At 32.5% G+C, this 27336-nt stretch overlaps 1 protein-coding gene and 1 long non-coding RNA gene across 2 annotated transcripts in view; one reads left to right on the top strand and one right to left on the bottom strand.

The window, feature by feature from the left end:
• LOC148304460 (uncharacterized) overlaps positions 1–27336 on the top strand; it is a 364266-nt gene that overhangs the window by 333212 nt on the left and 3718 nt on the right. The window contains exon 3 of the long non-coding RNA XR_015838341.1: positions 27063–27281. This is a non-coding gene — a long non-coding RNA (uncharacterized LOC148304460). The remainder of the gene's footprint in view (positions 1–27062; positions 27282–27336) is intronic.
• Positions 8493–27336, bottom strand: part of LOC148304464 (RNA/RNP complex-1-interacting phosphatase homolog) — a 92173-nt gene continuing 73329 nt past the window's right edge. The window contains exons 6-8 of the mRNA XM_088268272.1: positions 19658–19704; positions 11011–11118; positions 8493–10611 (exon numbers count right to left, since the gene is read on the bottom strand). Of these exons, the coding sequence (XP_088124398.1) occupies positions 10085–10611; positions 11011–11118; positions 19658–19704 (682 nt within the window). The 3' untranslated portion in view covers positions 8493–10084. The remainder of the gene's footprint in view (positions 10612–11010; positions 11119–19657; positions 19705–27336) is intronic.

Genomic DNA, 27336 nt, shown 5'->3' on the forward strand with positions numbered 1-27336 from the left:
CAGGCCGAGCGTGTCTCGGGCAAGGAGTTTGTATTGCATCTGACGAGCTCGAGCACTGTTAAGGTAAATTGTATTCCGACTGGTCCGTCCTGCTTTGCCAGAGTCCAATATTATTGACCCGTTTGTTTTAGATTTATTTATTATTTTGAGATAATCATTGAGAGAACGCCGCGGCGTTCGGACAGTCTTGTTTCGACTTGTGGGTGACGATTTCCTGCACCGACGAATTTTCTCGCCAAAATTCAATGGTAAAATGGTTAACCGAATGTACCTTAAATACCTCATATATATGTTTACAAATCCACAAAACTTACAAATTTATATTACTTACAAATTTATTGTTATTTAAGTACTTCGTCTATTAATGTTTATTTATTGATTGCAATTTTTTTCAGATTAATAACAACTATTGTTATTGCATAGATATATTACATGGTTTTAGTTGTTTTCAAACAAACATAGAAAAAAATCACATGAGCTGTAGTTCACGAAAACGTGAACATTAAAAATATAGGTACATATATATCATATATCAAAAGATAGAAAAAACTACAAAACAAAATATACAATGTATTCAATTTCATATTTTTGACATCTCAACACAGGTGAAGAAGAATATAGATGTCTGGCATTTACAGGGCTAACGACCATCATCGGCTTGGTTAAAAATCACTTTACACACGTATAACATTCACAAATGCTGTAAATGCCCAGATTTCCATATTCTTTCCTTAATTGATTCGGCAGTCACTTTGTGGTAAAATATATCCATATTTAATTAATGTGTTACTTATTAAATACCACTATTTCTTAAACTCTACTGTGACGCGTGTTTCGATGCATTCCGCATCATTTCCAAACACCGTAACAAGTGTCACAGTAGATTTTAAGAAATAGTGGTATTAACTAAGTAAGACGTTAATTAAAAAAAAAAAAACATATTCTTCTTCACCTATCTTGAGATACCCAAAATGTTAAAAATAACTCATAAGTGGAGATAGTGAAGATTTGTGAACAAGTATTTGAACACACTCAAAATGTTGTATCCAATTCGGTGGTATAAGATAATCCCAATTTCAACTGCACGCACTGACGATGCTGAAATAATTTCTAACCAATCGTTTCCAAAGTTTATAGCAACTAGTACAGAATATAACTTGTGTACGTAATTAGAATATATTTATTGGACATTCCTACGACGATGCTGGATGAATTGAAACTATAATTGCATTAGGCCCACGCTTTATACGAATGTACACATCTCTCCATACGCCATACACAGAAGTCGTGAGAAAACATAATTTGATTTATAAGACAATGCCCAGAGGTGTGAATGCTTTATGGCTACAATTAACGAACAAATCGATCCTTATTGGTTTCGAAGTTAATTAAATGAAAATTATTTTTTTTTACTGACGCTGCATTTTTAAAGGGACTCGTATAAATCGACAGTGCCCAAGTAGTATTATATTAAACCATATCCGCTCCCAAGGTGTGGAATATGGAGTCCACAAACTGTCTTTAAGCTTTTCTGTCGGCTGCCAGCTCCCTTGTATCCTCCCAAGTCAGATCCGCGTCCCGAAGTTCTGACGAGAACTGCCGACGAATTGTCAGCAGTGGTCGTCCTGGGCGGCGCGAACCTGATGCCTTGTAAAAGAGCGCCCAAGTTACACAAGCTAAAACGAGTATTGGTAGTCGAAATCTGAGTGCGTCAGTCATACGTCATTCTTTTAATCCATCTTCTTTTACTTTATAACGCTGATATATCTCACAAATAATTAATCCTACCAAATATATCACTCCCATATCTAAGTATTTGGAAGCCAGGACCTTGCTTCCACGTAATCGGCGATCATTATTACACTGCGACTTTCGGATGCGGTGCCCTATGCACCATCTGGATGCAGATAAGGGTCAAAGACAAAAACTATGACGAAGGCGCTAAATATAGACTTTATAATCTTAATTTCCCACACACAGATGGTTCGGTTACACTTTGAATGAGTTAAACAATTTATTTTCGAGTTTGGAACCGATATTTTTTTGAGAAGAGCACATATTATATAAAATACATGTTCATTATATGCATACAATATAATAAACATGAACTTTACGTCCGCCTCCGTAGTGTAATGGCCAGCACGCTCGGCTATCGTACTGGAGGTCCTGGGTTCGATTCCCAGGAGTGGGTGTTAAATAAATATAAGTGATATTTTCAGTGTAATATTTATTCAATATAACCCTGGACTGATACCTGAAGCGGAGTGCTAACCACCTTTCCTTCATGTGTTAACGATCAAAATAACACTGCGTTTGTATGATGCAGTGCCTTATGCACTGTCGGGTGCGGATAAGGGTCTGAAGTGAATATATAATATGCAAAGCGTGCAGGTAGTGTTTATTATTACCGTAATTTTCACGTTTGGTAAAAAGATTCAGTTGATTTTTAAGCGTAGGTAAATCGCTGTTTTTAATTTGAAAATATTTTTTTTTATGATTATTTCTCAGTTCTGTGTGATAGTGTCTATTTTTTAAATTAATGCAGAAAGTTAAAAATTAACCAAACCTGAATATGCGTGCTTATTTTTAAAAAGATGTTTGCCGACAAGTATTACCAACAACACGTTCACAGTAAAAACGGTTCAATTCTGATTTATATTAGAAATGTGACTGTTTTGCACGACGTAAAATTTAAGTGCAATTTCGACTGTGTCACGAGACATATTCTTCAACGGCATTCTGAGAATCTCTTAACAGGGACAGTGTCGGCAAATTTGGGATGCTGACTTTGTTTATCAGATGCTTATTTGTCTCCACGTTGAAAGCTTTGTGATCAATAACGATATATCTACCTGTATTCGGAGATAACAAAAAGCGAAGAAAGATATCGGATTTTATTGCTGAAATTTATACTTTATTATATCAGTTGAGTACAGGTATTCTTTATACATAAAAAAATCTTCCATCTAAGAAATAATTTAATAATTTACTTTTTTTTTCGTGTGTAATAGGTGATTTTGAGTTTAGTGAAGGAATTTTTTTTTTATTGAAATCAAAAATCGTTCCATGAAATTAATGCCAAAACAATAAATAATAGAAACGGGTTGCATTTATTTGAATTTTATTCATATGGGGCGATGATAATATACCAGAAAAATTATATTTCAACTGATTGAGGTTGGATACAGGAGGTAAGGAACGATCTAATCACTTTTTTTGTAAGAATTTTTCGTTGCAAGGTTAAATTTTAACATGACTTGAGAATACGAATAATAGTCAATAACGCAAAAAACAAATTCAGAGAGAAAAAAAGGCGCTATATTTCGTGACGCAGGCATAGTTCTTGTCGAGTGGACATTAAGGGATTATCTGGGAGAAAATCTTCTATTATCTTTTTGCTACTGATTTATGTCGAACAAGGGTTCCTTGATACACTTTTAACAGGTGAATGATTGGGGTTTTATGGCGTCAGGAGTGGATCCCTGCAAAGAATGCTCATAAATGGAAATTTTAATGCTCGGTTCGGCAGTTATTTACCGGGATTTAATTTATAAAAAAAAATAAGGATATTTGTTGTTATATTTTTTGATTCCCATTTATATTATTCGTCTTACCTTTATTTGCAGCTAACGGTGCATAGGACATTGAATTGGTGTGGTGTTAATTTCAACGTAAATTACTCTCATTCAGAATTTAAGAGTTATTCATAGGTTAAAAAATACATAGATAAATAAGTCTATTGAGGATATTTTGAATTTGAATTTTTTTTATTCGGTCCATGGTTTTAAGAAAAAATAAACTTACGTAAATTGCACGAAGGTTTTAGACTATACGAAATATAATATTTTTACCCATAGATATCCAAGAGGAAATTTTAAACGAATGCAGTTGAAGTTTTAAATTTTAACATTCACATTTACACCTTTAATAATAATAAATAATAAAACCCTTATCCGCACCCCAATGGTGCATAGGGCACTGCGTCATATAAACGCAGTGTTATCATGAAGGAAAGGTGATCAGCCTTCCGCTTCGGGTACCAGTCCAGAGTAATATTGAATAAATATGACAGTGAAAAAATCACTTATATTTATTTTACCCCCCTTGGGAATCGAACCCGGGACCTCCAGAACGGTAGCCGAGCGTGCTGACCATTACACTACGGAAGCGGACAATTTTACACCTTTACTCAACAAAAAAGTAATCTCGTTGTCAGTCGTGGATGGGTAGCATGATATAAATGTACAATAGTTTAATATTTGAAACAGCTAGTAATACCCAATTTCCATATATTTATCCCAAAAGACTTACTCATCTTTGTTGAGATTTCAATAAAAAAAGCTTGATTGTCATATTTTTGTTACACATGAGGATGTTATAAGTAATTCTTTTACCACAATGATCTACATTTTAAAATAACTCTGAATATCTTGAAAACTATGTTAAAATTTCAAGAATGGTTAAAAGTTTTACGTAAATATCTTAGAAATGCCTTTGATGGAGAACTCTTATACCCTTCAATGTATCCATTATAAATATACACATCACTATTTTGGTTGTTGGAAATAATACATTAAGTATTACAATACGAAATTGAGCCTTCTACTTTAGAATCTACAGTCTATTTATCACGAAAGAGTAATTTATTTTATGTAATTTTATAATAAAAGTGCAAGATTGTGGTTATTTAAAAAAAACGTATTTTTATTATTTGTTGAACGAAGTTAAAGCTCGTATTATTATACTTGGAGGCTTTTAAAACGAAGACTTAATCAAAACTGACAGCTTCAATTGGAGTTCGACGTCGGACATCAGTCTTGTCACATTAATGTCAGGCGCAAAACGTCCGCTAAGGGTGGAGTGACAAAAGCCCTTCGAGTCAGTGACAAATATGTTGTAAGGCTGGAGGCACACACCGCAGACGGTTGCCGCAACAGTTATGTCGTCACTGATTATCTCCTCCGTGATTGGTCGCTCGGAAAGGGATGAAGTGACGCCATTCAGAAGCGGAAAATCGAGACTTTTATGTCACCATAAAATTTATATCGCTTCGAAGAATTGATAAAAAATAGGGGAGATAGCATCTGAAAATGAGGATGTATAAATATTGTTTTAAAAGCACAAAAAGGCTGAATTCCAGACGGAATTAATTTGTTTTTCTGTTTACCTTGGATCAGTCAAATTTGCACTTGGACGGCAGTAAAATAACAAAAAAAACACACATTACACTTTAGTAAAAAGGTTTTATTTACTCATAAAAAACGTAGATTCTAACCTATGTTATTTTATATATTAACTCAAAAACGTAATAATTACATTTTAGAGTAATTCTATAGAATATCAAAATACTGTGTAGAGATATTGTTAAGTAAAATGCAACGATTACTAAAACGTCTAAACTCAAGAAATCTTGATTGGATTTGATTAAAAGTTTTTTTATTTAAGTTTTAGTTAGTAAATACCACTAGTCATAAATAAATAGTGGTATTAATTAAGTGAAACTTAAATTGAAATGGATAGATTTTACCACAAAGTGACTGCCGAATTAATTATTAGATTATTTATAAAAGAGACAGATTTAAGTTCCTTTTTCATTTAGCACATGATCGCTAGCTTTTTACTTTTTTACTTTGTCATCTTTTTTATGTTTAAGTTTTAATTAAAAAAAAAATGCTCACTGAGAGCCAAATATTTTTTTTTGTATTTAAATTACGTTTTTTGTATTTTGTATTAACTAATTATACTTAGAAACCTATACCCTTATACCCTGTACTATGACTATTTATTTTGTATACCCACACACAGGCCATGCCTTTGTGGGATTTTTTTTGTATTCATTTTTATTTTTTATAAATATTTTTTGTTTTTGAATTTATGTAATGCAAAAGAATTTTAAATAAAGAAAAAAAAAAATTAATGAAAGAAAGAATTTTAGTTCAATCGTTACGTACGGAATATAGTTTGATATTAAAATAAAACTTCTACTGTCACTTTTGAAAACCTGGCAGAAAGCTTGATTTTGGTCATTTTAATATTTGTTAAATTTCATATCATTAGAAAGATCAGCAAATCGAGTCAGTGGGTTCTTCATACTCTTTTGGAGTCTAATCACAGACAGAGATGGATTGTATGCTCTTCTTTGCAATCACATCTCATAAATGAGTCTTTTTTTGATCAAATAGTGATTGGTAATGAAAAATAGTAATAATAAATTTCCTTATAAAAATGTTAAGCACCAAAGGATTGTTTATTATATGAATTATTGTAATTTAAGTACATATCCAGAGCGTAATTAAATACAGTAAACCCCCCATAACGTTGAAATAGGTACCGCATTAACGGAGGGAGACTTTATGTTTTACAATGTTTTTTTTTTCAATTTAACCGGCAGAAGGGGCCAAAATGAGTAATTTAAAATTAAAATACATTTTAAAACATGAACCCCATATAAAGATTCCTCCGATAACACGGTACGTATTTCAACGTTATAGGAGGGTTGACTGTAAATATTCAAGCAAAAAATCACTAACATATATAAATATATATATATATATATATATATATATATATATATATATATATATATACATACATATATATATATATATATATATATATATATATATATATATATATATATATATATATATATATATATATATATATATATATATATATATATATATATAATATATATATATATATATATATATATATATACATATATATGTATACATATATATATATATATATATATATATATATATATATATATATATATATATATATATATATATATATATATATATATATATATTGTTATGAGCATTTAACATTTCTAAAGAGGATATGAATGCAATTTTACAAGTTTAACGACTTGAACAATCCCGAAAACGCAACGCGGGAATAAAACGCATTTCGCCTTAACGATAATGTCACCGAATGGCTCCCAAGTAAGCAAACACTTGTAACCGCAGAGGCGGGTCCATAAATTTGACGCGCACAATTTGTTACGTCGTCGAGTCCTGTCCCGTGAGGCATCAGGGCCGATCCCGGCATCAGATAAGGCCCGACGACAATAAAGACGCTCGCCTGTACGTCATCACAGCGGGCCCTTAATGAAGCGGATTCACATGGAATCTCCAATCTGATTTTACGAGAATAATGCTCAAGATTTTAATGCAACAAGTGATTTTCCATTTTATGAAAACTGCAGTGCTATCTGCAATTCAATAACTTTTTTTTACAATTTAGTATTTTCCACATTTATTGTATTTGATCAACACCGATTTTCGTCGTTATATACATCATTAAACTAGTATGATTTAGTGATTTTTTCACTCTAATATTTATTCAATATTATCCTGGACTGGTACCTGAAGCAGAGGTCTGATCACCTTTCCTTCATGTGTTAACGATCAAGATAACACTGCGATATGATTCAGTGCCCTATGCACCATTGGGATGAAGATTATGTCGGTTCGAAGAAGAAGAAAATTATGTCGGTATCATTATTGCAACTCTCATAAATCCCCGCCGATTATTACGACCCCTGACCTGACCACATTCAAGTAATTAAAACACTTGGTCATGCCGAGTTTTTTTCGGTTTTTCTCTGCTTCTTTTGGGAACAACATTCGTCTCATCAAATTGTTTTACCGTTCTTTCGTCTCCCAGGGTAAAATTTAATAAGTATTAGAGTGAAAAAATTACATATATTTATTTGATCTCCCCCGCTAAGAATCGAATCAGGGACCTCCAGTACGGTAGTCGAGCGTGCTAGGTGTAGGTCGAGGTGTAGGGGTTACTTCATTGTAATTTTGGATGTGGGTCAGAAAAAAAGAAGTCAGTAAAACAACAGTATTAATGTAAACGATATTTAATTTTAAACAAATTCACAAATACATACATAAAACAAATATGCTGATACAATGATATTTTTCAAAAGCGTCAAAGTCAGTAGTTTGAAATAAATTGCAAAGAATAATTGTCCTGCAATTGTAGCACATTTGAAAGATTGATTTTAAAAATATGGAGGGGTTATTGAGTTGTATTAGTGGCAATATCGCTCACTCCTTTCAAGAACGTCATAAATCAAAATACTTGATTTTTCAGGAGAACGTTTTTAAAGTTTAAAAATATAATATAATGTATTAAAAATAAATATCAAGCCACTTATTGAACTTTTCACTGCGCAACAGATCATTTTAGGTAAAACCTGAAGGTTTTTTCTCCATTTGAAAAATATTTAGTATATTTAAAAAAATAATAAAACAATACCTTTTCTTCAAAATGCAAAAACAACACTTTCTGCCCTGTAGCGGGTAAATATCATGTTAAAAATATGCCACTTTTGCTGGGATATAGCACATTTTCTGGGCATTCCGAAAACATGCACAACTGAAAATCGACGATTTTTGATTTATGACGTTCTTGAAAGGAGTGAGCGATATGTTAGGTGATTTAGACCAATGATATTTCGTAAAGTTCAGATTTTGTTGTGCATGGGTGATTCCTAGAGCGCCAATGTATGGTAAATTATCAATTTGACAAAGATTTATTTATCATTTAAAATAAAAATAAAAATTACAGTAATGTGTCCTCACTGGGTTTTCCCATAATGTGGGCACATTTTACAATATTTAAAAAAAAGTTTATTAATAAATTGTCTATCATGAGTCGTGCAGGCATGGATGAAGTGGCCGACATTACGATCCATTTAAAATCTTTTCACCTTCATTATCTAATTATTGATAGTTCTTTAGTACATAGTTTTGTTATTTAATGACTGTATGGATAATAGAAGCAGGTTATACATAGATTGTAATATTCAAAGTTCCTTTGATAAAAATCGTGTATATTTGATTTTGTTTCATGTGATTCTGAGCTTTTAATGTACCTTAAAAAGGGTCTCCCATTATAAAAAATATTTTAAATATCATACAATACTTAAATTCACTCAAATTAAATTAATTTCTCATAAAATTATATCAAATCATGGTTATCAACTCCTGCCTTCTTTTATATATAACATAACAATTTGTATAGCCTCTCACCAGTCTGATGATGTCGGTAACGACGAAACCCGGTCGCTGGTCAAATAAAAAAGTGGAAAAGCTAAAAATATTGGTTTTAATCTAATAATAAAATTAAAAAAAAAAAAAAAAAAAAAAAAAAAAAAAAAAAAAGGGTCTCCCATGTTTGTTTTCGCATAGTGTGTTATTAGTGATTTGCATGTTGTTTTGCTGTGATGTGTATGAGTAATTCGTAAGTGTGTATATTACTGTATAGTTGTTTAAACTGTCGTGAATTATAATATGTTAAATATTTCCTCTGTAGGAGTCTGTTTCGGAACTTTAAGTATTAGGTATTCTCATTATTGATTTTTGTGCAACATTAACAGTATTCAAAAGTGCATCATCGCACCACCCCATCCAATAATTCCATACTGTAGAATAGACTGACAAAAAGCGTAATATTTTTTTACAGTCACACATATTTATACACACAATTAATTTAAATTTGACAGTCATTAATATTTGTTGAAAATCTGCTCTCTGTGAAAGTAATCTGGTGTTATAGAATCGGTATTTTATTTATTTAACCCAAGATCACGGGACTTTAGTGTACCTTAAAAAAAACTATCGTTAATTTTACGACGGTAAAAAAAATCGCATTTTAACAAAAACATTTGAAAATAAATGTTTTGAGAACTTCATAAGAAATACGAACAAAAAATTTCGTTAAAAAAACTGAAATATGCGCTAGTTGTTACTACATTCTTGACATATGTTGCCTCGGTGTTCTCCCACAGATTGGATGCCCGTCGTAAATTTTACGAATATCCCGTAATCTAAGGTTAAATCAAGTTTATTATAACAGAATCTACACTATACGAGTCATGTGATAAGTTAACATAAAAAATGTAAATTATGCTACAGGTGGATTAATGTTCGTTAATATTAAATTTGTTGAAAAACAAGTCCAATTTTTACTTTTATTTTTATAAAATGATAAAAATGATTACTCCTGTAATTTGACCTAGGCGAAACGAATCGTCGAAACCAGAAGTCCGCTATCGACTTTAATAATCCTCATATCCATTCCTGCGACTCTCGTGACGATAGTCAAACTTTTCATTTCGGTGATCGGATCTTTGATTATGGTAATTTGAATCAGAATACATATTTCGAGGTTGGGAATAATTGCCTTGAGAACTGGAATAGCGGCTGCCAAAACTATCACTATTGGTTCGAGAACTAGAATACAGGTCTCCAAAGCCACCCCTCTGCGACCGAGGACTACCGTACGGGCTGATGGAGCTGTGATTCTGCCTCACAGAATTAGGGAGAACTAGGTTACTGCGCCTGGAAAACTGGTACTGGTTTCGAGAATCATAGAACGGGTTTTGGGGATTCGGATACCGGTATCTCGGGTTTCCATAGTTCCGAAACTGATCTTCCGAGCTATAGCCCCCGTTTGAAGAGCCCGAGTTCTGTATTCTGGGTATCCGATACTGGGTTTTAGGCTCGTCTCGGGCTTCGTAGGTTTTGACAAGATGATCTAGGTAGTTTTTGCGTTCCATCTTGTGTCCACGGGCAAGTTCGAAAGCTAAAAATATATACATTACAATTATCGAAACGTATATGAGTATGTTTTACATTTCAGAGTTCTCGATTAGTTTTTTTATGTAGTTTTTCCGTTCCATTTTGTGTCCTCTGCCGAATTCAAAAGCTAAAAATTAATGAAAAAATGTGATTAAATATTAATTTCACAAATCATAAAATGACGATTAAAAAGCTATACATTTGACATGCATACTGAAGAAACTCAATGTGATATTGCAAATTCCTCATAACACGAGAAAACATTATCACCACTACAAGTTTTATCTTTTCGTTTGTTAAAAATAATTTGAAAGTTTATTACGAACTGTTTATGCTTTGATAAGGCGCTCAGAATATGTAAGGAGAAATGGAATAGTTGACAAAATACTAAAGACTTAGTTACCATCCATGGCGTCCTTCGCCGTGAAGTTCAATCGATCAATCATATAGTGACAGACGAGGTATCCTGTTCGATTCAACCCGTGGGTGCAGTGGACTCCGATGAGTTTATCTGAGGACAAGAAAAATAAGTAAAAACAGAGTCAGAATTGAAAACAAAAATGCAGTAAAGCCTCCATAGGTTGTTCTATAGTTTTCTTTTATTTACTAGTGTCAAAAGGGTGATACATATATACATGTACATTTATAAGAAGTAAACTATTTTTGAAATAGATGGCACAATAATTGAGAAAGAGATGATAATTTATATCATAATATAAACGTCAGTATAAAAGTAAGTACGAAAACTTTCAATAACTACTTCGGTTCAGTAAGAATATCTGTTCTCAGGAACAAGAGCTTACATTGACGAAAAAGTTCCACAACCCTTGTCGGAAAATTCCGTTTGTCAATGTTATCCCCATACTTAAATACTAAATGTATTTTGATTTTTTTTTATTAAAAATAATATTGTGTATAAAAAACAAAAATATACTAGTTATAATAGTCGTGGTTTTTACCTAAGACGCTTATTTGAAATAAGCGAATAGATAATACTTGCACGCATTAGTGAAAAGAAACATTTTTTTTAATGACGAGGAATTGCAGCAAGAATGATCAAATATGAGAATGAAATTGTAAATTGACAACGAAAAAATACAAAAGGAGTAGGATCGTGTGAAGAGTAGAAAGGGAGAATTCAAGGAAGAGATCGCTTACTAAATAGTTAGGGTTCTAAGGATGAAAAGTAATCTTGGAGACTTTTAGTCATCAGACATGGTGCATTTTTACAACTGGAGATTTTATTCATTCTAAAGTATGGCGGTCGGAAAGTGCAGTAATTGAAGAAGAATGAAGTGTTATGTCGAGGAATTGAAAATATTGATCAGAAAAGTGCATAAAGTTATCAATAAGACATTTATTTGTGTTGAGATTATGAAGAATATTCTAAAGTACTGAGAAAGATTAAGGGGTGCAGATTGAAGCAAGGCCATTTTACATTTTAATATCTCAACATAGATGAAGAAGAATATGGAGGTCAAGGAATTTGCAGGGCTCACAACCTATGAAGGGCTAGTTTAAACCAACCTATAACAAGTCGTAAGGCCATAAAACACCTTCACTTCTTCAAATATGTTGTGATGTCAAAATGTAAAAATAACTCAGAGGAGAAACCCAGATTAATGCACAAGTATTTGCACCCACTCAAAATGTGAAATCAGTAAGAGATATGAGTATATGTATTATATATCAGGGTTAGAGCAAGTGTCTATTCTCTATCTCTGATTTCATTATCGTAGACAACTGTTTTAATTCCCATAAGCAAATTATCGCCTTCCATCTTATTCCGGTGCAATTCACCACGAATCTCCACACAGTAAAATAAAAATACCTTACGAAACCCCATTGAAATATGTAACGAATTGATCATTTCGGTGCCTCGGCGAGAACCGGATTCACGGGTACCCGATACGCTAGTACAGAATTGACGTTTCGGATATCTGTCATGCGGGCCGCGCGCACGGATCTGTCAAAAGTTTTGACCGGCAGTAAATCGCCCCTGTCACCGGTAATTAAGTGGCCGCTCCGAGATGCCGATGTATCATATCATTGCCCAACGAGTGTTGCCGAGTGCACCCGGTGCACCCGAAGTGACAAGAAGCATGCCCCGCGGCTTGAGATTCAACTAATGAACAGGGTTGCGATTTTGAGAATTTATTATTTATTTAAACTTTGCAATAAATCACTCCTTGAAATATGTGACAGTGTTTCTTCAAATACGATTTTCAAAATACAATTTAAGTACTAGGCGTGTAAGTATTAATTTATTTATTTAAACTTCATGTACAGAAAAGAAATAAGTACATTGGCGGGGTTATTGCTAAAAATTAATATTTTCCAACCAACCAAAAACAAACTAGTGATATTGGTCTAAACGTTTGATACCATATATAGCTGTTTGCAATTTAGAGGGTAGATAGATAGTACTTGAACATTTAAAAAACATAAATTAGAAATTGATAATAATAAGGAAGGCAAAGGAGAAAGGGAGTTAAGGCAAGGAGGTACAGGGAAAAACTAAGGGAGGAGGTTTGATGGACAGTTAGGATTCTAATAATAGTAATGTCTCAGGCGTTTCTTAAACGTTATTAGAGAAAGTGGATTCTTTACAAGGAGAGGTAATTCATTCCATAGTCTGGCCGCTTGGACAGATAAAGAATTACTGAAGAATGATGTATTGTATTATGGCGAGGAATGGAAAGTGTTATTTCTTGTGAAGAACGAAGTTCACAATTTTATTGAAAAAGGATTACAATACTTTTTTATAACACATTCCTTATCATTCATCGTTCACTTTGTGTAAACATTACTACCGTTAAAAACATTACTTCATAACTACCGCCTTAGGAATAGCCATTCCCTGACCTGGACCTAATGATGGAATGGTTATTCTGAAACTGATATTCATGAAGTAGTATTTTTTAAGTGGTATTTCATAAAGTGAATTACGAATGAAAAAGAAAAAAATAACATTACAAAATTTTCTTTATTTTAGATTTTTTTCAAGAACCATTGAGGTAGCATTTTACGAAAAAGGCATTACATAATTTATTTTATTTTATTATTTATTGTTATTATCATTGACAATCAAACGACAAAAGTTTTGACAATAAGGTAACCGGAATTCTGTAACAAATAATTGAAACACAAAAATACGTTAATATTCGAAATTTCATATCGATGAAACGAAGGGAAGTGAATCAAAATCACGATAATTTTTGGGCGAAAGATCGATACCTCACGATGATAACCATAAAAAAAACTATGACAAATAATTAATCATACTAAATTATAAGAAGAGTAACGATTCCATGGTAATGTGGCAGAAAACGAAAAGTACACAAAAGTATTATATAAATATTTATGTAAAAAAATAAGTATTTTTACGTTAAAAAATGAAGAGTTTTTAAATTCGTACATTGGTGTATGAATTTTTATTAACCTCTCATATGTTTTATAAACAATATCTTGTATTTATATAATTTGATTGGTGGTAGCCCTGTTACAATGGTATAGATACGCCGATACGTATAGATTTCAATCTAACTTCTCACTATTACAGTTCAACGCGTGTGTTTTAATTACGAAGTGAAATGATACCTACCTGCCACCGAAATATACTAGTTTTTGCATTCAGATCATAGTTTTTTTTATTCACTTGTTTCATAACGCATTCCTTTAAACTCTCTTATAAAACGAATTTTTGTTTTTATTTACAATACAATTTTAAACAAGTTACACTTTTAATCTGAAATCACTTTTGGTGGCTACTTTGATGACCAAATTGGTATCTCTTCTTCTACTTCTTGGTTTAGGCCTTGTGGCTTGTTTTTGAGAGGGATTAGCTCCCCTGCGATGTAGATTCCCAGCTGTCAATCCATCTCTTTGGTGGCCTGCCCGGGAGTTGCAGACCTTGAGGTTGGCCGTGCAGTGCGACGTGGGGCAATCTGGATGGTTCCATTTTCCTCACATGCGCATACCATTGTCTTCATCGTTGTCTTCCCCACCTAACGACATCTCGATCTCGCATATTTCTCTTATCTTGATGTTCTTTATTCTATAGCGTAGACTATTCCCAGATATGCTCCTTAGAGTCTTCATTTCTGACACTCTTACCACGTTTTTTGTTACTGCGGTGTCAAAATACAAGAAAGTTTTATTTTCAATTGGTCTGGGTGTTTGTGGCGTATTTTTTTTACATTTAGTCTCTAAATGGTACAGGCTTTGCGAATTCCTTTAAAAAAAAACTGTGCTAGTGTTACTTTACTAAACCTTGAAAAATATGACTTACTGCACAAAATGGAATAACAACCTTATGTTCATTACCTGTATCTATAAATCCTGTTAACATTTGACCTTGTAACGAAAAGTCCATTAAAAATATTGGAATCTTGGATCTCAAATATTTCTCATATCCTGGCGTTTCTTATTCTGTCTAGCAGACTCTCTCTCCCTTTCCTTTCGTTATCCATTTGCTCCATGGAACCATCCATTCTCCTCATATGCGCCACCATTGTCTTCTTTGTTGTCTTCCCCACCTAACGACGTCTTGGATCTCGCATATTCCTCTCATTCTGATGTTCCTTATTCTTGTAGAGTCTCTCTCTCTCTCTTCTTTCGTTATCCATTCGATCCACGTTGGAATTAGATATTTTGCTTATCAGCAGCCGTGATTTAAAGGGTCAGTATAAAAGTATAAAGGGGGCTCATAAATGTTTAATTGCCTGGCACCTGCGTTTGGCTTTATGCGTTTTTCCCTAATCAGGCGCTACTGCCTCGTCAGTACTAGAGCCAGGGTATTCATATACCGGGAGCAGGGTCGTTTCGTTATCATTATTACCCTGTAGACTGGACATCGGTGATAATCATCTCAATTGATTGACCCTCTTCAAGATTAGCTTTGTGGTACCGTAACTGCTACTCATTACACGGACTGGGTGACATTCCACCGAACGCTGCCTCGCCACACGTACCTACATCTATTAATTACACATTTTTAATCATTACTTAAACACCGAGTCATTTAATCTTTAAAATCGCTCCACTCGTTTGTTTGAATTTCATTTAACATGTTTTATTTTATGCCATTCGTTTTTGTAATTTCCGTTTGAAGAAAATCGTGGGGTGTAAAAAAATTATGCGTAAAATAGAACAAATTTATGGGATGAAAGTGGTTGGAAATAGAAGCAGGGGAAAACCGAGGAAAACTTGGCATGATCATTAATCATTGTATTAAAGCAGTATTATCTAAATCGTTAATTAGTGCTCTGGTCGGAAGTCGGAATAATTGACGGGAATGTATGAGGAGATGCATGAATATGGAAGAGGCGAAGATAATTTGCAAAGAGAGATTGGTGTAGCGTTCTATTCTCTCTGCCTTCCCCTTTGGAGAAGCGGCGTGATGGTTAGTTAGCAAATGTATATACTATGAAAACCTTTCCGGTATGCGGAAAGATCAAAGACCATTGCATATATATATACAGGCTCAAAAAGTTAATTCAATACGGATGTTCAATAATGCGCAGAATGGTGAACGTTACACAAGTGTTTTAAGTGATCGCTTAACCCGGCCAAACGACAGGTCGTAAGCCTTGGGATGCTCAAACTTTAATCTTATTTCATAGTTTTACAAAAGAACGATAGATTTTTACAAAAATGATGTAAAAAAAGTATTTGCCAAAAAAATTTCGTTATGGGAATCTGTAAGAGAGAAAGCGAAGATGTATTTTGTTCATTTTTTCTTTCACTCAAACAATTAGTTTTATTAAGGTATCGCTGTGGAGGGTAAAGAAATGTACATTTCAAATTCTGTCATCACCCTTCGTTATATTGAGCAAAACGTATCACATTTCAAGGTGTTTTTATTTTTATTTTAACGATTCTACGGGTCAACCTTCAGAGAGGATAACCGTTAAATTCACACTTTACTATGTGTGAAAACAAATCGGTCAATAATTATGCATATTATTATTCAATACAACAAAACTAAATACACATTAAACGTATATTATTTGATCTTGACAATGTATGATTATACTGCAAAAGATCCTTTATTGCGTGTGATAAATGAATTATCACATGCCATTGAATTTAATACTGTCATAAAATTTTAAAATTTATAATTCATAACTGAATAACTTGTATTCGCACATGTCTCTGAATATATTCGCCATAAATTGAAACGCGCAGCTCTTTTCAATGTGTCATATTTTATGACAATGGCTTGTTCTAATACCAGGAGAACATGAACAAATAGACGATTGGCGAATGATCATTATTGCCATGGAACACTGGCGTGTGACGCGAGATGAACAAAATGTACATTTTGTCGTAAAATCTTAATTTACGACTCTGTGTATGCAGCAATGTCGTGGAATCTTTGGCGGTTAAGTAAAGCTGACGTCTTGAGTTGACCCTTCAGGTTCGATTGAGTGTTCATAAATTTAATACTCCATTACCCATTACCTCTAGTCGTATTTTTGCGTCTGGCTAATTGCGTAGTTACAGTACGCACTGAAAGTGGCTTTATTTGTGATTTTCATAAAATACAAGATCACGCGTTACTGAGGCTTGTCTTAATAAATGAAAAAAAATCAGCAAGCACACATTTCGAGTGTGTTTCGTTTCACAATACAATACAAGTAACAACGCATTAAAAAAAATAAGAGTGCATCAACTATCAAAAAGCACGTCAAAATTTCAAAGCAATCGGTGTACAATATAAGTCGAGGAGATTTGAGAATTAACGCAAACTAACATTTGTATTGTAATTTATATAGATAACTAGCGGTACCCGGCCACGCGTCGCTGTGGCACAGTCTGGTTAAATGATAAAGAAAGAAAAGAGCATAAATAAACATGCGTATTCGAATATTAAAATTTCAAAGCAGTCAGTGAAAATAAAATAAAAATTTAAGATTTCGAACAAACTAACATCAATATTTTTATTCATATAGATATTCCAGCATAATTAAAAAATGTACAATATTATATGGCACCAACTTTTATAAAAACCTTATATAATAAAAAGGAAATCACCTAGACATCAGCGCTACGGTAACGGGTGACTACCAAAAATGTAAAAATACCAAGAAATTGAAATACGTTTGCTGATACGATCAAATTTCCAAAAAATACAACATAAAAAATGTCAAAATAAAAAATATTCCCTTTGACAGATAACGTATTCTGTGTTCAATATTCAGCTAAACTTAAGTATTTCTAAATGGAAAACATTGCAGGAAATCATATTTATTGTTTTTTTTTAATGAACTTATAATACGATATTCATAATGTCACCAAATAAAGGCGTTGAGGTCAATTACGGCCTTATGGTTAAAAAAAAACGAGTTTTTTCTTCTTATTATATTACTAAATGAATTATTAATTAAAGGAAAAATAGATAGGGCACCTTGTATAACAGTGAAGGAAGTCGATAATCAGGGTATTCGTTAATCAAAAAGACGTTGTTCGACAGGAGAACACAGTAAACCCATTTGAGATGAGTTCATGTAACATTGAAAATGATGAGCTGCATTCAAACACCAGTAGAGATTACATAGTCAAAAAAGAAGAAGTCAATACACTGAAATACCGATGGATCTGTTCAAAGCGATATCGTGTAAAAATAAATTATGGTGGTTAGGTTTGGTGGTATAGAAATCAACTCAGGATATCAAATAAAAACATGATTGCTTATTGCATGTTAATTTCATTTAAAAAATACTTTGAAAATCAGTGACATTATTCACCAAGTGACAAAAATTATCCGGATACCTATCTCTGTGCATACTATTAAGTAGTGCAAATACATGCGATGGTTATAGGAAATTCAAAATTATCGTAACTTATAGTATATATTCGTATTATATATATATTCGTTTTTTGCACCGTGCTATTTCGAAATCGTGTGAAAAAAAACCGTGCAAAGAGAAGTTCAGTGTATATAAAAACAAGTGATAATAATATACTAAATAAAATATGATACCAACAACACGGTTAGGTGGGATTGAAAATGATTTTAATGTCGGTATAATTTTTTCAATTTTTTTTGTAGGAAATGCGGAGTATGAATGAGCAAAAATACTGGGCACGCATGAGCAATATACTAAGTAAGCAAAGAATCAAATAAAAGTATTCGAGAATCATCCAATTATGAAAAAAAATGTTTGAAAAAGTAACTAATTGTAACCACGACGCATTTCGCAGTCCATCCAATTATACTCTGACTATTGTCAATGGGTGCTCATAATGAATTATGTAGGTACTTACAGTAACTACAAAAATTATTATATGAAGGAAAGGGGATTATAAAACCATTAGCGGTAGAGTCGTAACTGCACTGATAAGACAAACTAATAAAGAAGTTAGTAAAATAACCGATTTACCGAATAAAAGGGTATCGTGAGCATAAAATAAAACGAATAATGTTTTACAAACAAGATAATTGAGTCAGACGATAATTCCAAACTTTCTAAATACCAAAGAAGTTGTCCGTACGATTAATATTTCGAGTAAAACAAATATTACACTACGTCATGGGCAATAGCTGCATTTGATTTCCAATTCGGAAATCACGTCATTTTTTATAGAAGACACTGACCGACCATGTCGCATAGATTTAATTAAAAGTACCCGAGGCTACAATAAAATAATGCGCCAGCGTAACGTAATATATTACCACGACGATCGAAATACCTTTAAACAAAATCACGATCTTTATCTGTGGCATTTAAATTAAGTAAATTACGCCGACATGATCTTCAATTACCAAAACGGCCGGCTCCGGTAATACAATTAGGGCTCGGAGACCCGCCCTGTGCAGTGCAATGAGTACGTTCTACCAAATGTTACCAAGTACTCAATCCAATGTTACCAAGACGTCGGGTAGGTACATATCTTAGGAGACAGCAAAGGTTACATTGCCTGATGTTTTTGGTAAAATTACCTACTGTGATCGTTTACGAGATTAGATTAAGTATTTACATATCCAAAATTACAGCACATTATTGTAATGAATTTTTAAAAATACATAATAATGTTTCACTCACCGTTATTGCTGTTGATTTCCAAGAACTGGTCAAGAATATCAGTGAATCTGAAAAAAAGACAAAGATTACGTTTTGTAAAGTACCCATACAATTGATGAAAAAGTCAATAATTTCGATACACGGTGATTTCATTGATTGATTTGGCAGTCATTTTTTAGTAATAATATCTATCCATTTAAGTACACGGTGTTTGAAAATGATGCGGAATGCATCGAAACACGCGTCACAATAGATTTTAATAAATAGTAATATTTACCAAGTAAAACATAAATTAAAAATTGGAATTAGACTGAAAAGATAATGCATTAACTACGTAGAATAGATAACTCGAACATCAATTTTGGATTTTTATTTCTGACGATTTTGCCTTTTTGATACAAGTTGTTGATCAGAATTGTGAGGAAATTAATGACAACGATTTTTTTTTACCGAATAGAAGTAAAGTCAATGTTATCTTCGAACTTTCCTATGTAATCGAAGCTCTAATAAATAGCTCGTGTGCCAATTTTTCACAAAATAAAACTGTATTTTTGCAGTTAATATTTGTAAGGAATCGAAAAAACAAATATCGATTATTTACACTATTAAAAAAACCAGATGTCAATGTAACGTTCTTTCGACGGAAAGAACAGATAAAATATATAAATTACAATGTTTATCCAATATCTGCTTTTCGTAGTTGGAAAATTCGTTATGTGTAATGAAATATGTATGCACCATACAGAGTGATGGTAGTTTATACTGAAAATGATAGATTTAATTAGACGTGGGTGGATACAGGAGGTAAGGATTGACCTATTTTTAATGGACTAATCGTTACACGGTCAAATATTAACAGGATTAATAGATACAAATAATAAACATAAGATTGTTATTCTATTTTTGCTGTAAGTCATATTTTTCAAGGTTAAGTAAAGCAACAGTAGTAGTTTAAAAAAAATGAATAACTCGCAAAGCCTCTACCATTTAAAGACTAAATGTAAAAAAAATACATCACAAACACCAAGACCAATTGAAAATAAATCTTTCTTGAATTTATTTAGCAATTGTTGAGTAACGTTTGTTGAGCGGACACCGCAGTAACAAAAAAACGTGCTAAGAGTGCCAGAAATGAAGACTGTAAGGAGCATATCTGGCAATAGTCTACGCTCTACGCGATAAAATAAGGAACACCAGGATAAGAGAAATATGCGAAATCGAGATGTCGTTAGGTGGGAAAGACAACGAAGAAGCCAATGGTATGTGCATGTGAGGACAACGGAACCATCCAGACTCCCCCACATCGCACTCCACGGCCAACCCCAAGGCAGACGACTCCCGGGCAGATCGCCAACGAGATGGATTGAGAGCTGGGAACCAACATCGCAGGATGCTAATCCTTCTTAAAAACAGACCACAAGGCCTACACCAAGAAGAAGAATAAGAGATAATTTTTATTAATTGATTGATAAATTGATAATTAACAACGGATATGAGCACATGACTTTAATATTCCAAAAATAGGTATCGGAAAATATTATTTCATGGACTAAATATTTTTTTTCACTTGACAGTAAACGCCAAGCAGTCGATATACAGGTACAACATATTCATGGTTGCGAGTTATTTTCCTCATAAAAAAATGATGTAGAGTCTCAAAACGTGTTCAGTATTACATTTCCGAGCTCAAACGAAACAATGGACCCAAGATGGACAATTTGAATACGGGACCAAGACGCGACTAAGGGCAGAGGTCAGTCTCGTTCGGAGCGTGTACTACAAAACCGACGCCTACGCCGAACGAGAGGACGCCAGATCAAAATTATTACCATCGGAGCAATGTCAAATCGGGCTACAAGCGTGCAGCGCGGAATTGACGCAATTTCAAAATGAGATATTCAATTTGAAAAATGAAAGCAAAATGGCGGCTTAAAGTTCATCCTAGGGAGTGGATTCACGGTATGGCAATGACATGTCGCTAACTCCTTTCAACAACGTCATTTATCAAAAATCGTCAATTTTCAGTTGGCATGTTTTCGGAATGCCCATAAAATGTACTATATCCCAGCAAAAGCGGCATATTTTTAACTCAATATTTACCCGCCACAGGGCAGAAAAGGTATTGATTAATATTTTTTTTAAATATACTAAATATTTTTCAAATGGAGAAAAAATAGGTTTTACCTAAAAAGATCTGTTGCCCAGCAAAAAGTTCAATAAGTGGCTTGATATTTATTTTAAATACATTTTATTATATTTTTAAACTTTAATAACGATCTCCTGAAAAATCATTTTTTTTTTATATATGACGTTGTTGAAAGGAGTGAACGATGTGTGCGTAGTAATATTTGCGCTTCAAATTGCAACCTGCGAACCTGCACGATTAGGTTAGATCGTTGTAAGGTTAAAGGCCAAATAATATATTTTTAAAAATATTTATATAAGTATGTTTAATTACAATATAATTACAATTTTACAATATTGTACCCTCACTAGGTTTTCCGTGCTAAGGGCACATTTTACAATACTATTCTGTGTATTTGATCTTGCAGTTCTATGAACGTTTCCATAAAGTATGTAAATTATAAAATAATTGTAATTCCCAGTCTTTGCTGGGAGGTGCTTTCTTGTGTTATGTGAGAGTATTCCTTAAGGATTATTTTAGCGTACAGTTCTTTTCACTAGTTTCAATATTTTTGATTACATTTTTGTTTCAAAGATTTATGTTTTCTAACTCTCCTTATCATTCATCGTTCACTTTGTGTAATACCACTTTCATTAAAGTGGTATTACACAAAGTAAACTATGAATAATAAGCAGAGTGTTATATTACCATACCACGAAGTTAACAATGCTTTTTATATAGAAAATATATTAATGTTTTCATAAATTCACAAGCATTATCAAATGTGTGCTATCCATTTTCTGCCTTATTCATTAATTAGATTAAACCACAGCAATGCGTGGCCAGGTACAGCTATTATGAAATATAATTACAGGCGTTTTTAATAACTGATCATCATATTAAGGTTGATTTTAAAGAAATTATTATATTAGAAAATTATGTGTACCAACCGAAGTAACTAGAATGAGATTCTTGCTAAATAAATAATCGATAAGCAAAAAAACATTGATAATTTAGAGTTAAGTGAAGATTCATCAGGAACGCAGTAATAAAGAGAGTGATCGCCGAAAGCACTGAATGATCTTGTTCAGAAATACTACAGACTTATTCCTTGGAAAATAATAATTAAATTTCAGGTTAGTTAGGTACTATACAAATTAATTCCCATTGAATAAATACGATTTTCATTACGAATTAAATGACGCTGTAAGAAATTATTTTGAAAAAATGTTAATGGCAGTCGAATTTGTGTCAGGAGATGCATGAAAGTTGATAAAACGACGGAAAAATGTCGGGCATATCGCTCACTCCTTTCAAGAACGTCATAAATAAAAAAACATGATTTCTCAGGAGAACGTTTTTAAAGTTTAAAAATGTAACACAATGTATTAAAAATAAATATCAAGCCACTTATTGAACTTTTTACTGTGCAACAGATCGGTTTAGGTAAAACCTGAAGGTTTTTTCTCCATTTGAAAAATATTTAGTTTATTTAAAAATATAATTAAACAATACCTTTTCTTAAAAATGCAAAAACAACACTTTCTGCCCTGTAGCGGGTAAATATTAAGTTAAAAATATGCCACTTTTGCTGGGATATAGTACATTTTCTGGGCATTCCGAAAACATGCACAACTGAAAATTGACGAATTTTGATTTATGACGTTCTTGAAAGGAGTGAGCGATATGCCATACGAGGGATAAGAGACAGATTTCAATGGCCTAAATTTGAGTATTTTACGAGTACATTATATTTATGTGATTCGAATGGTATAGTAACGTTCTGTTCTCGTGATAGATTCATTTAAAATACATAAAAAATATATCGGTTACGTTTTTAAGTAACTGCTATAATGAACGTATCGGTAATTGTTAGAGAAAATATTTCTACGTAATGCATCTCATATAAAGGAATTCTTGAAATGACGCACAAAGGGTAAATATCGCGCTATTATGTTCGCTGTCTTATCGGATATGCTATTAGGTAAAATCTACATCGGTATTAAGGATTATTAGGATACACAACGGAGGCAGACAATAAATCGAATCGAATATAGGACATATAATCCAAAACAAGAAACGGGACAAATTGTGAATTAAGAATTGATGAACAATAAAAAACAGTAAAATACATTCATAAGGCGAAATTAGTTGGAAATAGGAGCAGTTCAAGTATTTCACATAAACTATTCGCTCACTCCTTACAACGACATACATATATCAAAAATCGATAATTTTCAATTGTGCATGTTTTCGGAATGCCCAGAAAACGTACTATATCCCAGCAAAAGAGGCATATTTTAAACTTAATGTTTACCCACTACAGGACAGAAAGTGTTGTTTTTTCATTTTGAAGAAAATGTATTATTTAATTATTTTTTTAAATAAACTAAATATTTTTCAAATGGAGAAAAAACCTTCAGGTTTAACCTAAAAAGATCTGTTGCACAGTAAAAAGTTCAATAAGTGGCTTGATATTTATTTTTAACACATTGTATTATATTTTTGAACTTTGAAAACGTTTTCCTGAAAAATCAAGTTTTTTTATTTATGACGTTCTTGAAAGGAGTGAGCGATATTTGAATGTGGTCAGGTCAGAAGTCGGAATAATATCTGGAATGAATTAGGAAATGCATGAATGTGGAAGAGGCAAGGTTTGTTTGCAGAGATACAGCGGTGTAGCGTGATGGTTAATTAGTTTTTATTTTATTTTATTTTTTGAATATTTAGCCTTAGTTAAATTTTATTTCTGCGAGTTTTGAGCACATTTTGTAGAAAAAAAAAATATTTGGATGATTTTGCGAAAATACATTGAGAAAATTGGCACAGGGTTGAATACAAATTGTATCCGGCGATCAGAAGTATTGCGTAGGCCAATTAGCCTTGAGCCATAAATCAAATTTCATTCGGTTCTTGGAAGTCAGAGCGCTTATGACAAATCGATGAATATTTCGATTAAATGGTCTCTCTATGAAATAATATGAGAACTGCTGAATGCAGATGCGCTGGAATGCGTTGGGAAAGTGTTATAACGTTAATTTATTCTGATTATGAATCCAATTTACATACTCAGTGGCCAACGTAACGTTAGTTTTGAATTTTTTCAATTTTTTTTATTTATAAATAACTACATACTTACTTACTTATAATAATTTCAAACAGTATTCAGGAGAGTATATTACAGGGAAACAAGAAAATAATTTGTATGAATAATGTTTATTTCGGGTTTTATTTCGAACACAATAAAACGATTGTCATATGATAGACAAAATAATCTTGTAATTTATACTTTGCTTGCTGTTTAAATGGAAAAGAAAGAAAATTGAAAGCAGATATTTCTAATATTTTTAATTTCACAAGGCTTGTGTGACCAATGATTTTTTTTAGAACAACAATGCTATTACGAACATAAAAATTCTAAGGAAAGCAGCTGCCAATAAGCATGCTGTCCTCCATTATCAATTCTAAGTATTACGTGTGTGGCTGTCATATTTAATAGATGGCGGTGCCATAGCAGTCAAAACGCTGTTCTTAAAAAAAAAAACATGTTTCTACCTGTCACAGGTAAAAACACCAGTCACGGGTATATAAAACATTATGCGTATTCGGATGCACCGTTTTATTAATATTTTAGAGCAATTGGTGAGTAAAAGAAGATTTAAGATTTTGAACAAACGAACATTTATATTTTTATTTATAGCATTGTCATTTTAATATATTAATACAAATCTTCCAATATTTTTAATTTAATTATCGATAGGATACGGAAATGTAACGTTAATTTTTTTGCAATACAATTTTAAAAATTTGGCTTAGTATCTTATTTTAAACCAAAAATCCAATTCATTTGAAGGTACAGTATTTTTGAGGTTTTATGATAGCATTTTATGTCAGCCACCATAGTGTAGTGGTTACCGCGTTTCGCTACCATTCTGAAGCTCCGGATTCAATTCCCAGGGGGTTTAAAAAAGTGTTTTTCACGATACTATTTATCTTTTGTGGTACCTGAAGCGTGAGACTGATCACCCTCACCTTCTTATAATAACGATCAACTTTACATTACATCAATTTGATGCAGTGCCCTATATACAGTTTTAGGTGCGGATGAGGGTAGAAAGAAAAATAATAAATGATCATATAAAACGATATGTTAAATTTGAAATAACTAAATCTGTTTAAATTTTTAAATTTAAATATTAAATTCATATACGGTAAATATCATGTCTGTTCAAATAAAATAATAATAAAAATAATACTAACGTCAAACAGGTAATCTAATGATTTAGCGTTTCGGCGTTGAAGAAAATAAATAAATAGATTAAAATAAACAGGTAATTCGAATGTTCGCAAATATTTGTTCTGGTTTCAGAAAAATAATGAGCCATGTCCAAAATAAAATTATTCATTAATTACGAAAAATAAATTGAGAGCCAATAAAAGATGAGGACCGCAAACTTTAAAATAAACTATATCCTTTTTTATAACGGTGAAAAATTGTTTCTTTTTTATTGTGATTTTTTTAAAATTGCGTGATCCCGATCTATATATTTTCTTTATATTTTTTCCTTTTGTACTGGCAGCAAATATTTATTGCACAGTATTTGCGGTTTATTATTCCGTAAAAAAATAAACTAAATGTTTTATCAAAAACTGACAGCTTCTGGCGAAATATATCAGCGAAAAAAAGTTTTGGCTGATTTAAAAAATAGCATCTTTTGGCTAATATAAAAAACAAAAAAAACTCTTGGCTGATATAAAAAATGACATCTTTTGGCTGATATAAAAAATAACATCTTTTAGCTGATATAAAAAACAAAAACCAAAAACTTTTGGTTCGTATAAAAAAACTTTTGGCTTATATAAAAAAAACGTAAAAGTACTTCGAAAATCTTAATATGACTTTTTTGCTCGTCTTGACCGGGATTATCTTTGATAGATACAGGGACGCACGGAATATCATCATAATTTTATTTAAATTATGATGAACTTCCCTCAACATATCGTGGGTATACTGGCAAAAAACGTTAACTCTAAAATCCCTGTTTTAATAATCCATATTATTTAAAGCTTTTGTGTTGTCTGAGTAAAATACCCGCTTTAAATCATAAATTTGAATTTTCTTTTAAAACCACACATATATGACATTTTGAACTACTAGAACGTTGAAAGCTTTATAATATGCATCATTAAGTAAAAAATGCATATTTAATAGCTAAGGTTTTTTGCCAGTACACCCACGATAAATACTTGATTGCTTAGTATCAATATGCATATTTAAAAAAAAACATATATTTTTTCTAGATGGATCGCTATGACTGTGGTACGAGGACCTGGCGACGCGCGATGTGTCAACACAAAGCGGTGCGGGCAACCCACACCCCACACACTACACACATCACGTGTAAATCAATCACGGGACCGTGTGAAAAGTGCACAAGATGAATCCAAACACTGTCCTTTGACCTTGGACGATTGGTCGACTTGTGATCGGCGCGGGACTTTCGAGTTCAAACTGCGTAGGTAATAAAACCAAAAAATGACGAGTGCTGTAATAAAACAAGCTTTGCGAATTGTC

This window comes from Brachycentrus maculatus, unplaced genomic scaffold (genome assembly GCF_059751285.1).
Source record: "Brachycentrus maculatus isolate JH-2025_06_01 unplaced genomic scaffold, ASM5975128v1 h1tg000315l, whole genome shotgun sequence".
NCBI classification, from domain to species: domain Eukaryota; kingdom Metazoa; phylum Arthropoda; class Insecta; order Trichoptera; family Brachycentridae; genus Brachycentrus; species Brachycentrus maculatus.